Source organism: Larimichthys crocea, chromosome VIII (genome assembly GCF_000972845.2).
Source record: "Larimichthys crocea isolate SSNF chromosome VIII, L_crocea_2.0, whole genome shotgun sequence".
Classification (NCBI taxonomy): domain Eukaryota; kingdom Metazoa; phylum Chordata; class Actinopteri; family Sciaenidae; genus Larimichthys; species Larimichthys crocea.
The window spans coordinates 5,965,102-5,981,709 of NC_040018.1; the positions used below are offsets into that span (position 1 = coordinate 5,965,102).

The 16,608-nt window shown below is 41.3% G+C and overlaps 1 protein-coding gene across 1 annotated transcript in view; it reads right to left on the reverse strand.

The window, feature by feature from the left end:
• LOC104922755 (protein kinase C-binding protein NELL1) overlaps positions 1-16,608 on the reverse strand; it is a 269,223-nt gene that overhangs the window by 46,850 nt on the left and 205,765 nt on the right. The window contains exon 14 of the mRNA XM_027281540.1: positions 9,244-9,366. Coding sequence (XP_027137341.1) covers positions 9,244-9,366 — 123 coding nt within the window. The remainder of the gene's footprint in view (positions 1-9,243; positions 9,367-16,608) is intronic.

Consider the following 16,608-nt stretch of genomic DNA (forward strand, 5'->3'; position numbering starts at 1 on the left):
AAAAAAAGCAGCATGTATCAGAGAGAATGAGGACAGCATGTTAGATTTTTGCCTGGTGCATTATATTACAGTACATTACAAGAGTAGCTCTGAAAGGGCTGAACACAAGAGAGGATTTTTCTCTTTGCCGCACAGCAGTTACATCTAACAGCAGGCCACTGACTAAAAATAATTGCCTCAAATGATAATTGCTACAAAGCTTCAAAAACAAGTAGTGCCCCCCCCTTCTTCTTCTTGGTACATTTTTTTTTTCCACATTTGCAATTAATCATAGCTTCAGATACTGTGGTTTTCACCCAATTAAATGTTGTACAACACTATGCCCTCTAGCACAAGACTACACAGCAGAGAAGGAGCTAAATGTGTTGTTCCTATCAAAAAGGGATGAAGGGGAGCAATAATTATGTAAACAGAGAATTAAATGCTTCATACTTGTACAGGAAATGAAGGCTGAATCCGACACCCCCATCCCGCAGGCTCCCCCCTTCCCTGCAGCAAACACCCCTCTCTCCCTCTCTCCATCTTTCAGAATACATTAGCCTGGGCTTCACTGCTCGCTGCTAGTTGCAACATGGTTCCTCTGTGATTAGCTCCGATAGCAAGATGAGAAAAGCACGAGTCAATGCCTTTGTCCTCTGCTCCACTGTTTAGACTCGCTACTCAAATCCTCTCTATTTAAAACCCCTTTGTCTATACAAACCAGTCCTAGGGAATGAAACGGACCATTAACAAGATTAGCTCACTCATTCTGCTGCCGACAAAGGCTGCTGCAATAGGCTGCTGATCATTAGGCTGGCAGCGGGAACAATGCTGATCTATAATCTTGTGCCGTGCTCCGATTGAACTATTGCGGCTTATTTATTGTGCTCTGAGGGAGATGACATAATGGTAGCCCCTTCTCTCCCCAAGAGAATTGCAATACACAAAAGAAGGGGAGGGAAGAAGACAAAGAAAGAGGAAGGAAAGAAAGACAGAGTAAGTAAAGGAAGAGGGAGTATTAACCCCTCATTTCATCTCACTTCCAGTCACCCCAGTCAATCGATAGAAGTAAAATAGGCTCTTGAGATGGAGGCCTTTCTTTATGTGTCCCTGCAATCATCCAAGTCACAGGCAAGCAGTAAGGGAGGGCTACGATGAGCTGGGCACTTGGCAGATATGGAGTTAAATTTGAAATATATGTGATTATCAAGTGCACTAATAAGTAATGTGTGTACAATCTTTGAGATGAATACAGCCATTTTAAACTTAATGTCCCAAAATGTGTTTTTTAAAACAAAAACCATAAAGCTGAACCGTATGAGCCCCTACAACAACAGCAAGCAAATCTATCGTTAATGATCGCCAAAGGGGCATAGCATTGCTGTGACAACATTATTAGTCCTAATTATTCTTGTGTAATAGAAAAGAAATGTGAGCAAAGCCTTTATTCATGGCGACCACAAGAGGATGTTTGTCAGGAACACAGTTTTCTGTCGTTTTTTTTCTGTTGAAGACAACCTCCAGATAACATATCTTGATGTCAGTCCAGTGAAGGATTGCCCATTTGGAAATTGGGCAAATGCCAGAATGGCTGCCTGGCTATGGACCACTTGGGCCCCTCAGAGTAGGACGAAAACACAAGTAAGAAAGATGTGTCGTCAGCCTACTTCGACTATGCACCAGTTCCTCAATACCACTTCAACTGAAGCTTGTAAGACAGAAGGCTCTTGCTCTTGGGATAACATAGGCAAAGTTTGGGTTTGGCTGGGTTAACTAATTAGCTACAACCAACGATTCCAATTTGATTTCCCAAAACAATTTCAAATGTGGACCACAGCACCACTTTCCACTTTCCATCAGTCCATCTTAGATGAGTTCAGGCCTGGCATTTGTGGATGTTATTGCTGGATGGCTTTGAGTTTGCTTGCATTTGTAGATGCAGCAACAAACTGTGTTTACTGACAATGGTTTCCCAAAGTATACCAGAGCCCATGTAGTGTTTGTGTGTAGTGTTGAATTATATCTTTTAATATCATGGGTTGTAGATGGCGAAATTCCGTAAATTATTTGCAATTGTGCATTTAGAAATGTTGTTCTTAAACTATTGGACTATTTGCCACAACAGTTTTTTTTAAAAAGGGTTGAACCTCACCCAATTCTTGCTTGTGAATGTCTTAGCCTTTTTGAGAAAGACTCATGTCGATTGCATAGTATCAACAAGTGTAAGCTTCTTTCTCAAGCCTTTTGCACCAACGATCTAAGAAGGGGTAAATGTGAAAAACAGTAGGAAATTCTTGCCCAGTTCTGTAGGTTCCTCCACTTAAAATCCTAAACTGCACCTAAATACCAAAAGTCCAGTCCATTCTCCAGAGGTTACTGAAAAGCATTGAGGGAAATGTATTCACTACATAAAAAAAAAAGATATTCATGCGGCCCATGAAACATCAGGCACAACAGGCAGAGAAAGATATTAACTGAGAGAAGTGGAGTTTTAAAGCCACTGAGTATGCAAAGCCACATTTGAGCAGCTGTCCTTGTCATCCTCCGAGTCACAACAAATACGAAAAGGTCAAACCATACCAGTGCAAATAAAACTCTATCTCTCTTTGTAAAGGAATTCAAATGCCGCAGTGAATTTGAAAATGTTTGCTTTCACAGGAAATAAGCTGACTCAACTCAAGGGCGCTCAGCACCTGTTTTAACATGTCAAGGTAATCACACACTTTTGGCTCTCGAACATGATTTGGCCCAATCTACTATGGACTCATTGCTCAAGGCTGACTAAACACACTTTTTTTTTTGCCTTATTAACATTAGCGGGGACAAGCTGAGAAGCTGCAGTCGCACTCAGACTAATTCCCTTATTCCTGAGAGGGCTGCGGTGATGTATGAGGGGAATGAGATGGGAGGCACAGGTCGATTGGCCAACACTGTCGCCATCACACAGTAATGAGATCTCAGGGGGGAGGGGAAAATAGAGGCCGATTCTTCCAACTCCCTGCTCACATAATACTAATTGGCCAGAATAGGATAGGTGAGACGTAGGTAGTTTTAATGACATTATTAAAACGTGTAGAATTTTCTCACCTGCTTCTGACAAATACCATCAGTAAGTAGAATTGATCCTGTAGTGAGTGGTTTCTGTATACTGGCTGATCAAGTACATGTGCATACTTTTGGTCATAGTTTGAGCTAGACCGCTTTATTTCAGAGGTATTTCAGAGAAACCTTAATGTAACAGCATACAACGATATCTCAGAGAGCCCAACAACTTCCAAGTTTCCAAGAAGTCGCCTTTGCTGTATCAACATGACACAGGTATCATCAATCCCCCATGCACAAAGGGAAAGAGTTTGAAGTAGAACTTGACTGCAGGCCTGCAAAGAGTTGTGACTTCAACCCTGTCCAACAATTTTGAGATGAATTAAAACCTTATGGCTCGACATCACTCATGTTCTTGTGGCTACACAAGAACAAATCCCTGCAGCCTGGTTGTTAAATCTTGAAGAAAGCCTTCCCAGAACAGTGGAGGCTGTTATAGCAGCAGATTAATGTCCATGGTTTCAGAAAGACATGTTCAAGAATCAGGTATAGGTGTAAAGTCCAGGGCACCAACATACTCTGATCTGGTGTCCATTTTCCTTACAGTGTATTTCACATTGTGGCATGAACACATATTCCCACCATGTTTAGTAATTTTCATATATATCATATTATATATATATATATACTATATTATTATTTATAGTCCGTAATTCATATTCTGCACCTCTTGTGATAATCTGTTGCATCATTTACATATTGACCGTGACTTCCAGAGTAAAAAACATGGAGGTAGTGCTTCAGTCAGGTTGTATATTAAGTGTGTGTGTGTGTGTGTGTGTGTGTGTGTGTGTGTGTGTAGCATGAACCTGGAGACAATCCAGAGGCAAAAACTGTGTAGAAGGCACTTTGCAAATTGCATTGATCTCTCCAAAGACCTGCCTTGCACCTGCCGCTCATCCTAATGCCTGTGTTACAGAAGGGTGGAGGGGGGGTGGGGTTGGTTGGAAACACCTACTTCTTTTGTTTTTGTCACTCTTTTGCCTCTTTCCTTTATCATCGTCTTTGCATTTACCTCCTACTCTTACTTTCCTTTTCTTAACCTTAGTTTTGCATCTATCAGAGTCATTTCCACACTTCGTCTCTGCTTAATCGTTGGTATGACTGACATGCTTTCCTCTGTCCTGTCCTTCTAATTGCAACATTATTAGTTGTCACGGTGATGAGCAGTGGTGCAAGTACAGAACATGACTTAATGAGTGAGAAATCATGGTGGAACATGGCGCAAAGATCAAAATGAACCGTGTGTTAATGTTTGTCTCTGTTAAATAAATTGAAAGATGATCAAAACACCTCAAAAGGTATTCGGTTTCCTTGGCTTTTCAGGGATTTTCAAGACAGCTGTTAATTGAATTGAACTACATCTAATAATCAAAGGGAGACAGTCAAACAAGAAAAATATATATTTTTAGAGATTTCAGCTTCGCAAGCTGCAGTTGTTCAATGTTGGTCTCATCTGGTGATTTGGCTCCCTTAAAAGCAACATATTTTTCTGGAGGTTTACTGAGTTCATGTTTAGGCAGATTGGAAAATCAAAGGCTAATTAAGCTTAATGATGCTCGCATCACTTAGACAGCAGCCAAGCATAAGCACACAGTCATGAAAATTACATGAACAGGCTTCTTGTGAGCTAATGGGATGTCTTTATTAACAAATGAAGCACGAGACATGAGGAGGGATACATATCAAACCTCTGCTTCTTGAGTACACACTGATGGTGAAGTGATTGCATGTTGACATTCTCAGTCTTGTTAATTTATTCTTCAGATATTTTCCAGTTTAAATAATGGATTTACTAATCTTATATTTATATAAGCAAAATGTTTGTACCTACAGCAGATGTTGTACATATGAAAACGTTTGGATTATAGTGCTACAGGGATTTTTAATGATTTATGGATGAAATAAAATGTCGTGAAAAGTCAAATTTCATATTAGTACCAAATATTACCACAGTTTGGCAGTTAAAGACCAAGAACTGCTTCCTCCATGTCTTGTTTTAAAAATTCAGATGTGATTGCCGAATCTGAATTCTTTCCATTCCTTGAATTAAATCTGTGTAGTCTTAGCTCTCAACAACTTTGTGCAACAAAAGTCAAAAACGAATACCATACTGAATACACTCATGAAAAATGAGAACCAAAACAAGTGTTTCTATTTTTGGTATTTGTAATTCAACGTTCTTTTATAAAACGACACATTTTAACGTGTCCTTCATTGTGACCAATCACATGTGCCACGCTGTTTAATCAGCATTTTGACATGCCACATCTGTCAGGTGGACAGAGTATCTCGCAGCAGCAGAAGTGCTCACTAACACCAACAGCACATTTCTGAACAAAATTTGAGAGGAGTAAAGCTTTTGTGTGCACAGAAGAAGTCAGGCTGTGCTCCGGAACGACAGCGTACTCCGCTGTCCGCCAACTCACACATGATTCGTTTGTGATGCGCTCAGGTGCCACCGAGCGTCACAAGAACGCACAAGATCTCGTGAATTCACGCATAATTGCGCGATATTAGACTGTAGTCTTTTTGACTCCTGCAATGGCATTCCATGCCGCATCTTTTTGCTGGTGTCCTCATAAAAAGGATGTGAGGTGTCATAAATGATCGGTTGATTTTTGACCTCCAGAGTCAACTTCTCCTCAACCATGGTGTCGACGGGGTGAAAAGACGCCTGAAAATCTGTTGACTTCAGGTCGGCCCCGCCCATTATGACGTGTTCTTGTAATGAAACTCGATCCACGGTATTTTATTTTGAAAATCAACCGGGGTTTTATTTTGTATTTTGTAGCCGATTTCCTTCCCCGCACAATCTGCTCTGTGCTGAATTTATGCGCCGTGCTCCAGTGTCCGTGAAAAATAGAAACTGTGTGAGCTGACACATTGACTAACATTGAAACATGTCCACCGCCGTTCTGCATGCAGTGTATTTTAGGGGTTAGATCTTGGAAAATTGGAGCAAAAACAAAAGTGTTGCGTTTATGTTTTGTTGAATATAAATAAAACTCAAAGACTGACACTCAGATGTTCAGTGTGCTACAGTTTTCTTCCAGATATATTGCATATCTGTTTGACTAAATGTCACCCTGGATGATGCACAGTACATTACTCTCTGCTGATAAATAAAAAAAAAAAAAATGAGAGAAAAGAAAATTGCAGGTTTGTGGAACAGGACCCAAAATGGAACTACAATCTCAGACTTTAGAAAATTGAATACATACAGTGTGTTTTCTCTCTCTTCACCTTGCTGGCTCCAGTGTAAACACGGCTGTTAATACTGAGCTGCGATGCACACTCTGACTTGTAGAAGCTGCCAGCACTCTAACAAGTCTCCCCAGACGCCATGAGGGCCCTACACGGACCGCTATCGACTATCCTGCTTCATCTGCCCGAACCTGCAGCGACCGTCCCACAGCGGCAGCCTTCAGTGCAGATACAGTTAAATATAATTCATACGGTACATGGCTGAGTGGACACATGAACCTGAAGATCGTGTGTGTACATGCACACACACAGTGTCAGAGGGTGTGTAAACAGCTACGTAGCTTTCCAGAAATATTCCCTCACAGTACAGTAACACTATCGCCAGGTCAGAGAACTACACCGGAGAAACAAATGCCGCTGCGAGTCCCCAAAGTGTTTTTTCTTCTAACTGGTAAACAAACATAAATGTAATTTAAGATTTGTTGTTTCTTCTCATTTTATTGTTCAGTGCAGCGCCCCATGAATGGGAAATCATTCTGATGCAATAAAACAACAAGATATATGCGTACATGCGTATAGTGACAATAAAAGGCGTTCTATTCTATTTTAACTCTTGTTGTAAAAATAAAGAGCATTGACTGCTGTTATTCAGCTCGCAGAGTTTGTTAAAGATGTCATTTCGTCGTTTTTAGCTAAAATCCAATGTTTATTGGCAAGAAGTCTGCATTGATTGTGAGAAGCAGCTGTAACATATCAAGGCTGCAACAGTATAGCAGCATGTTACTCACTTTAAACAGTGGAAAGCCTGTTTTAGGCAAACATGCCTAAGCTGAAAGCTGGATATTAAACAGTAGGCTAAGCTAAGGTTTTAGTGTGCATGGGCAAGTCCAGTTGGTAATGGACTATCCTGACATATAGGACTAAGTTTGGATCACATGTTTTATTAATTTTTAAATAAACCTCTGTTTATGTCTCCTTGAATCGTGATTATGTCGGGTTCTTGCAAGAATACTGAATTCATTCTGTGGACACGCGTCAAAATAAGATCTCCTGTGCAGACTAAACCTCTGGGGTTCAATCAGCTGCCCTTTTGCAGTCGTGGGCTATTGCTCGGACCCCAGAGGGTTCAGGAACTTGTAGCATGTTGCAAACACAGCCATGATTCATTTGTAATCACGACATTCTGTAAACCTTTCTGCTCCTTATATAGAGCAGGTGTCAAAAACACACAACTGTTACTTTATTCAGCTTTTGTGTGCATAGAACTTTGTGTTAAAGTTGCCAATTCACATCTTTTCCAGTGACATTTCACAGATGAATCACACATCTGAAGATGCTGATGTAAGGAAACTACTATAACTGTGGAAAAAAAGAAGCAAGATTGGATAATATACAAAATGATACTGAAATGAAACTCAGCACAAGTTCAATCAGGAAGACTGTGTATGCCTCATTCATTCTCTGTCTCCCTTTCATTTCTTATTAAGCAGCTGACTGTGTGCTCTTTGAGATAAAACTTTATCAGCCAATCACGTTGTTTAAATCTGTCCTCCTCTCTTGCTGCACTTTTCACTGCAGAATCGTTGCAACCCTCCTCCATCAGAAACTTCACTCCTCATCACATCCGTCTTCAACATCCAATTCATCCCTTCACCACCACCGCCGCCAGTGTCCAGACTCCATCAGTCCTATACTAATCCCAGCTTCGCCAGCCCCTCTAAATATAATGACTGCGAGGTCTAATCGCCAAAGGCTTTGCTCATTCTCATCTTCATCGTGCACGTCACTGAACATATATACTCAAAGCGAAGTCTCTCTCCAGATGGAAATCACTTCAGCCTACAGTTGTGTTAATTTTAGCACCGTCTCAATCTCAAACATGATACTCTGAAAATGAACCTCAATAAAAGGAGGCTAATCATGCTCAGTGAACTGTGTTTGAATCACACACGACCTTAACCTTAAAATCTCACTGGGTTTGCAAAGTTTGAAGAACGTAATCACAACTGAAAGTCAACACACTAAACAGTAAAACAGTAGTAACAGCAAAAGTGAAGTACCACCCTGCACTAGTTTTTTAGTGTGTACTGCCCGGTATTGTTAGGAAATAAATAAAATATATCAGATATATTAATAATTTTGACTACAATATAGTGCGTGCCACATGCTAAAGGCTCTCTGTAAGCATCGGAGAGTGAAATATTTTATATTATATTATATATATGACATTTAGTCCCAACCGTTTGAAGAGTATTTGAATGACTCTATATCTTAATGCATTGCACAGCTGCTCTATGTTGAAATAGACTTTGAAATGATCGTTCAACAGATGACATGTTACTAAATTTGCTCCCTTGATTTCTAATGCACCGCCGGTGAGTCAAGTGTCCATTTCAGGATTCATTAATTTTCTGTTATTGAGGCACTTTTCCACTCTGCTTTAATTATTGACTGTTTCTGTTTTCATTTTCTAAAGATGACAGCACACAACCAACAAGTGCTTTAGCTATTACGCTGGAGTGCACTAAAAACACTCCAAAGGTCTACGCAGCAGGCTGCACGCAGGCTTTTATAAGGAGCAACAGCACAACACGCACTGTAGAAAAACAAATCTCTCATTTCTGCCCTCTTTCCCTCCCACCATCTGTATGACAATGTAGGGTCAACCCGGGGGCGAGGCGCCTGGGTGGGGCGATGGGGTCAACAGGGAGCAGGGTGAGCGCTAAGGGAGAGGAGGCACACACGTGGGGAGGGAAAAACAGGCTGAAACTGGTCCAGAATCAATTTTCATCATCTCCGTGGCAGCTGTTGCCTGGTTAGGTGATGTAAAGGAGGAGTGAACCAGATCGACAATGATGTTACGGAGCAGAGGTTCAGCCACCATCAGAGGAGGTGGAGGAAGGTGTGTGTTTGTGTTTGTGTGTCTGGAGGGCTGTTCCAGGGCAGGAAACTTACCTCTGCAGATGGTGCCGTTGCCTACATAGCCCGGCTTGCAGGTACACAGGTGTCCTCTGATGGTGTTGGTGCAGATGGCGTTCTCATCACACAAATTTTGGCCGCTGGCACACTCGTCATGCTCTGAGGGAGAGACAGAGAGAGAGAAACTCCTCAGTCAGGATAGCTGTGTGTGTCTCAAAGATGAGGAGGTCATTGGGAAAATGCTAATTTCTGTTTTCAGCTGAGCAGTCGCAAAAATTGCGGAAATTCCACTGATGAGAGGACAGTCAACAAGCTTGTTGGCCAAGAATATCAGGTCACAGCTGAGCTTTTCTTTTGTCAACAGCCAGCTTTATAAGCATCCAACAGAAAACACAACACCAGTTCTACTTGGCAGGGTTAAAAAGGGATGCCAAGTGAACCTTGTAACATGAAGGTTACTTCAAACATTGACAGTCGTTACACCATTTACAGTGTTAACGTTTTCAAGCCTGGTTTGACTCTAAAACTAACATCAGGCCCGACTCCAGACCAAATCTGCTGCTTCAGGTCAGCTACTTCTGGAGAAACCCAACCAGATGTCATGGCGCAGTGGTCAATCCCATCATCAAACTGGTCAAACATGCTACAGTCCACCTGAAATATCACTGAAACTGAGCAGTATTACGGCGGAATTCATGGACTAAACTATGACACCGTCCTTGTTGTGCTCTAGCTCGGTTTTTCTCACGTACCCTAGCCTTTGTGTCTGAATCTGGCTCGCAGTCTACGCTGCAAAATAGCGACATCAGTACGTTTCCTGTGGACTGTGGTTGACCAACTTAGACAGTAAATGAGAGCGAGTGAGTGCCGTGAACGTGAAAGCCGGTGAATCAGAAAAATAAGAAGTTCTTTTCTGATTGTTTCATAACGGTTATGTTAAGCACACACCCCAACACATACTCCTTCACCGTCCACACACCGACACACAGCCCTAATACATGCCAGGTGTGCTGACTGATTGCTCAGTATCAGCATCAATTAGCCTAATGATGTTGGATTAGACACTGGTGGTGACTAGTGAGACGCAATATTAAGAAATATCAACACTTAACATTCACAAACCCATGTAAACAAGTTGAGTGCTCTATAAGCTTTCAGGCCTCTACCTCCAGAGAGTTACATCAGCTAATAGAGAATAGTTGCTTAAAATTTCTCAATATTTTCCAGCCCCAGATATATAATAATAATACATAAATGGCTCAATATGCACTTTAGGTTCCTGCTGAAAACTACAGCAGCTACAGAGGTACAAGACAATAACAGCAACTGTGATTTGTCAGCATGGGCTGCTTGTGTTTTCTCTTATGCCAACAGAGGTTTGTGAGGACAACATGAGGCAACTTTGTAGTAACACACCTCGAAAAGACATCTCTGCTGCAAACTGCTCACCACAAGCGCCACAATCCATCACAGTAATGAGACAAAGCCATCGTTTGTACCTTTGCTTGTATCACAATGTGAGTAAAATAATATAAAAACAGATAATAGCAGAATATAAATAATGCGCGATGTTACCAGATTGCACTCATACATCTGATCACGTAACCTTCAATTTAACTGATTAATGGTTCTTACCCAGTTATTATAACTCATAAAAACAGAAACCAAAGCTGTTAACAATGCATGATTTACAGATAGCTAAATAGATGCAAATTTAACCAGCGTTTCAGGACAAAGGGTGTTGTACGCTGCACAAATTGAGTCAAATAGTGATTTGTGATTCCCGGCTATATAAATAGAATTGACTCGACTTGACTTGACAGAAAAGAGCACCAGCCGAGCTCTCTGCAGCTGACAACAGAGGGTAGGACTGCCACTGTCGTGTCAAAAACATTCCCCTGCCAAAGCTGGGATTTAAAGTAACGTGGTCTTTCATGTGGTGGATGAATTGTTTGACCATAAAACTGAGTTTTATTATAGAAAATAAGGAAGTCCTGAGAAGCAATTGGTTTCTATTTTTTCTAAGGCTGATTTAAATTGTTTTCTCTCATTTCTATGACTTATTTATGAGGACAAGTTGGGCAAAAAAGGTTTGCCAGATGAAATTAGTTTTTAAAGTTTTTAAAGAACAAACAATGACCTGACAAAAAAAAAAGAAAAAATCCATCCTGACTTGTTTTCACTTATGAAAGAATAAAGAATATAAAGATTTTTTCCACCTGTTTTTAAGTCATAAATACAGAAGAGAAAATTCAGACTTAACTTGTCCCTCAGGGTTTTTGTATGTCAGTGCAAAGTCAGCATTATGAAAATATGGTCAGTTTGGTTTCATTCATGAATCGCTGACTCGCTGATAATATAGTGGAACACTACACAGGGCTTTACAGTATAGTATACATGCTCAGGGTCACTGTTTTATATTCTGCTAGGTATCATGAACTGCTCTCTTGATTTTTATAAGTTTGCTGTTAGCCAGGGGCCAAAAGGGAACAAGAGGCTGGTTTAGTACTGCAGGCGCTGCATGATTAACCACCGCTAAGAAACCTTCGACTAAACAGTAATTCCATCTCACTGCTCTGATAGTGTAAGTCAGGAATGTTTACATGTAGGTCCCTAAGAAAACTTTAACTTTAGCTAAATATCCTTGACTTTCCTTTGATGGTTGGCTGCTTCTGCCCGAGGACCTTGGAGAAAGTTTAAGGAATGGCAGATATAAGCAGCTAACTGGACTTAATTGGAGCATACTGACTATATGATTGGAGCGGCGAAAAATGTGCTTAATTAGTGGTTTAAGAAGTTTATGTTGACACTTGAATCTGTTTTTTGTTAAACTGGATGACAGTTGGAAATCCATTAACTTGTAACTTGTTGTGAAAACTCATTTCACTAAGCAAGAACAATGTCAACTCAAACGATTTTTTTTTAACTCTTAAAATAAACATTTCAACACATTCAACAAAGGTCTGTAGCCCCCGGGGCAGTTTCCAACTTTTTGGTAATTCAGCCTTGTTCAAGAACTTTTAGAAATGAGGCCCCACAGTTCAGGTGAACAACTCCAAACATCAGGTGAATGAACCCATGGGTGAGGAAAATTTTTGCAAAGATATCAGCTGTATGCAAACGACTTCACCCCCATCTTTGTCCAGTTTCCAACATGTCTTGTCTCCTCTAGCACTCCGTGAGTTGGGAAGGAATTCTCTAATCTAGCATGTGTCATATGGGGGTTACACGGGATCAAGCATATCTCTTGAGTTCACTGTTGGTACAAAGTTTGGTGTTATCTTGGGTTGTGAGGGACAATGACTTCCCTCCTTGAGATACAGAGCAACTGTATATTTATATTTAAGGAAGCAGGCACCATTCTGATCTATGGTGACTGAGGTCAGAGGATAGGGCTATCTCACTCCCTCGACCCAACAGATAGGCACATGACGTAGAAACCTCTACAGAGTCAGATACCTGGCAAAGGCAGCACTATTCTGAGGGCATATAGACAAGCCAGAGTGGGCAGCGACTTCAGAATTGAGGCGTCATCATGTAATGACAAGTGTATTGATAAATCCTCCATTCACCTTAGCTGAACTTCAATAAACCTTTCAGCATAAGACATCTTGGACTTCTGTGCACTTTCTCTCCACTGACTGAACAGACCATTGATTAATTGAACTCTCCACATCATGAGTTGTGCCACAAACCACAATGAATAATGGGAACTTTTTTCCTTCCATGACCCGTGCTCCTCTAAATTGTGTTTATGTGTGTGTGTGTCTGTATATATATATATATATATATATTACCAATGGCTTTGTGTGCAAGTGGCCCAGTCGGCCAACACAGTGTGACAATGATGCCAGCACGCACCAGCACCCTCAAACCAAACTGAAGCAGCTAAATGGAATTCAGCCATCATTTGTTTTATTTTGACACTTTTCCTCCTTCCACCTCAAAATGTTCTGCATGACAAAGTCTGGATTATGCAATATGGCTTCATTGGGATTCATAAGTGTCCCATTGAGAACTCATCATGTCATCAAAAGTGAACAGTAATGAGTGATTTCTGTCAGTTCATCGTCCGGCGTTGCATCAGCCTGCTGCAGCTTGTTAATCATAGCAGAATCAACATGTCACACATGACATACTACATGCTCCACTAATGAGCCCTACACCGAAAGATCCTAATGAGGCTGCTCTGGACTTGACCTGAGGCCATCATGACTCAGCTTAAGTTGCGACATGCTATTTGGAAAAATGGGAAATCTGATTTGTACATTTTTTCGAAAAGAACCTGATTATAACAGCATAAAATAATAATTATGGATCTCTCTTTTCCTTATGAATATGGGATTATTTGATTTTTGGCAACACGTTTATTGATTCAGGTCTTGCTGCCGAGCTTATCAAACTGATTAAGATGCAGTTAGGGCATCTTCAATTAGAATCTAACGTCATTTCAGATGATTATAAACAATACATCAAAAAGCAACCCTTGATGATGCTGCAGGGGGGGATATACAACAGAGCTGCACAGCTGAAGTATCTTTTTATATCAAATTGTGAACTGTGTCTTTAAGTGCCAGGCAGGACCTGGCCTGAGGCAGCCTCCACTCACAAGGTACACACTAACTAAAACACACTCCTCATTAATATGCAAAGGCTTCGGTGGGAGTCATGACTAATACATTCCCCTTAATTAATGAGTGGTGTTCATGAAGCCCTGAAGCAACTCAGAGAAATTATTTAGCTTTTTCTCTTCCCAAGGATTTCCTCCCCACGTTAAACTATAAAGTGGAGGTGAATGTCAGCAGCGCTGGCTGGATGCGTGAGAGTTTATGTGAAGGGATATAAGTAGGCTACAATAATGGACGAGTAATAGAGGAAGAGTTACATGATTAAATATTCAGTGTGCTAATGGTTGTGAGCTGACGGCGGGAGAGCAACACAAACCAAAACACTGGTGGCCACGGCTGCTTATTTATGCTGTTTAATGTCTGCTGGCCAACTTGAAATTATAGAGTTGGGAGTGTAAACAGACAGATGCAGAGGCTGAATTGATGGATAATGAGCAAGCAAGAAACTGCCAAGCTGAATAAGCAATAAATCCCTCCCAAAACACACTTAGAGGGGGCCTTATTTTGTTGGCGGCCAACAACCGGCGCAAACAGCAGCCCTACAATTTGGGCTTTTCCTGATTGTTATGAATAAATACAAGGAGAGAAAATTGAAATTTGGAACAAGATGTTGCTAATTAGATGGTTTTTTTTTGTTGTTTTTTTTTACCTGTGCCTATAATCTGTGGAGATGCAGCTGTGGTGGATGAGTTATTGTTTTTCTTGTGTGCCCTTGAAGGTATCACCAGCCAGATCTGGAACACCTGGGCGCTCCTACAGGATAAAACCCCCAGTACCCTGGTTTGCTCCAACTCCAGCATACTTTGCCTTGTTTACACTTAACACCTACACCTCATATGCACCATCTGCACTACTGATGTTACTGACTGACACTCCGCATTTGCACTTCCATCCATCCATGTTCCTTCCAGACGTCCCTCTCCCCACCAAGCGTTCCAACCCCTCCTGGGGTATCTCGAGGTGTTTCCAGGTCAGATGGGCTATATAGTCCATTCAGTGAGTTTGAGTCTGCCTGAGGTCTCCTACCAGTTGGACGTGCCCAGATCACATCCAAATGAAGGCACCCAGGTGGTATTCTAAAATAAAATACGAATCCCCTCAGCATTCCCCTTTCGACGCAGAGGAGCAGCAGCTTTACTCCGAGCTGCCACAGGATGTCTGAGTCCAGCCACCCTTCAGAGGAAACTCATTTCAGCCACTTGTATCCGGGATTTCGTTATTTTGGTCACTACCCAAAGCTCATGACCGTTAGTTGAAGGCTGGAACAGAGATAGACTGGAAAATCGAGAGTTTTTGGCTAACGGCTCAGCTCCCTCTTCAAAACAAATCTAGTATGATGTCAGCAATACTGCAGACGGCACATCTGTTCACTGGTCCATCTTAAGCTCCATTTACAGTTATTGTTTTAATTACTGCAATAAACACAATAATTCATGGTCATCCCCTGCATCCACCTCTGTATTTGTCATGGCATAGTAGCCAGGTTATGTCACAGCAAAGCAGAAAAAAAAGATACAAGCCAAAGTGCTGTACAGGTTACTGACACATAAGACTAAGATAGAGATATGACTCTTAAAAAAAGGCAAATAAAAACTATAAAAGCCTCACCAAAGCTTCTTGCCCCGCACTTCAGAGCGGCCACAAGGCAGAGCACCTGAGGCGAACCTCCAGGCTCAAACATTCAAAACACTCCAGCCAAGTAAATCAGTGCAAGATGAAGATCATGTTGAATTTTACAATTCAAGTGTTCAAGAGCACCACTTCTCTCTTGATTGTACAAGAAATCATCTTTTTCTTTTTGAATGCTGCAGCCGCTGCATAATGCCCACAGTCGACTGTATAGGTTAAGTGATTATTGTCTGGATTTTGAAAGGTTGGACACTGTGAGTCATTTGCTTAAAGGATCATTTAAAGAAATAATGCCCATTGGATAAAAGAGAGAGACTGCATTAACGCACCTCTCAAAAATCAGCTCTGGTAGCTGTCATTCAGTGGGCGGAGTGAAAAAATAAATTACAGCTCTAGCAGAATAATTAATGGAATGTATAAAACACCAGAGACTGGTAGGATTTATCAGTTAGAGGTTTCTACGATACAATAACCTAACGCAGTGATGAATTATGGTGTCACTGGAAAGTTATTACACTGACAGTAGTAAGCTTGGTGATTTTCCTGGACATAACAACAGCCTCGTCTGAGCATGCTGCCCATTTCTGTCAGGTTTGGTCTAATTAGTGATGATTATGGAGTGATGCCGTGTCAGGCCTGGACATGTTGAGGTGACCCCCCGATGCGCTGGGCTAATGATGTGTAATGACTGATCATCAGGACCGCGGGCAGCGGCCGTCACACTCAGTATGGCTTCTGCGCCGTCAACACAGTGGAGAGAACGCGGGATAATAGGAGGATCAGAGAGATGATTTCACATTTCACAGAATTACTGGGACAAACAAATATGTTTCGCACTAATGACAGCACATGAGAGCTGGAGCTGTGTCCTAAATCAGTCCCTTGTTCAGTTATTTACTGTTCCTTATTGGGTTGGTAGTCTAGTGAAGTTGAAATAGATATTTTGGGCGTTTTTGGACACATTTTCTCATTGTTTGACCTTTTAAGGGTATAACAGTGCTGAAATGTTCGACTTTCTCTATGCAAGGTGCTTCAGTTTGAACAGGGAAATACTATTTGCATTTCTTTATTTATTTTATTTGCACATACACTGACTTTGTTTCAGTTCTCTTCTTTTTGCTCACAGTCTCTGTGGGCGAAGTGG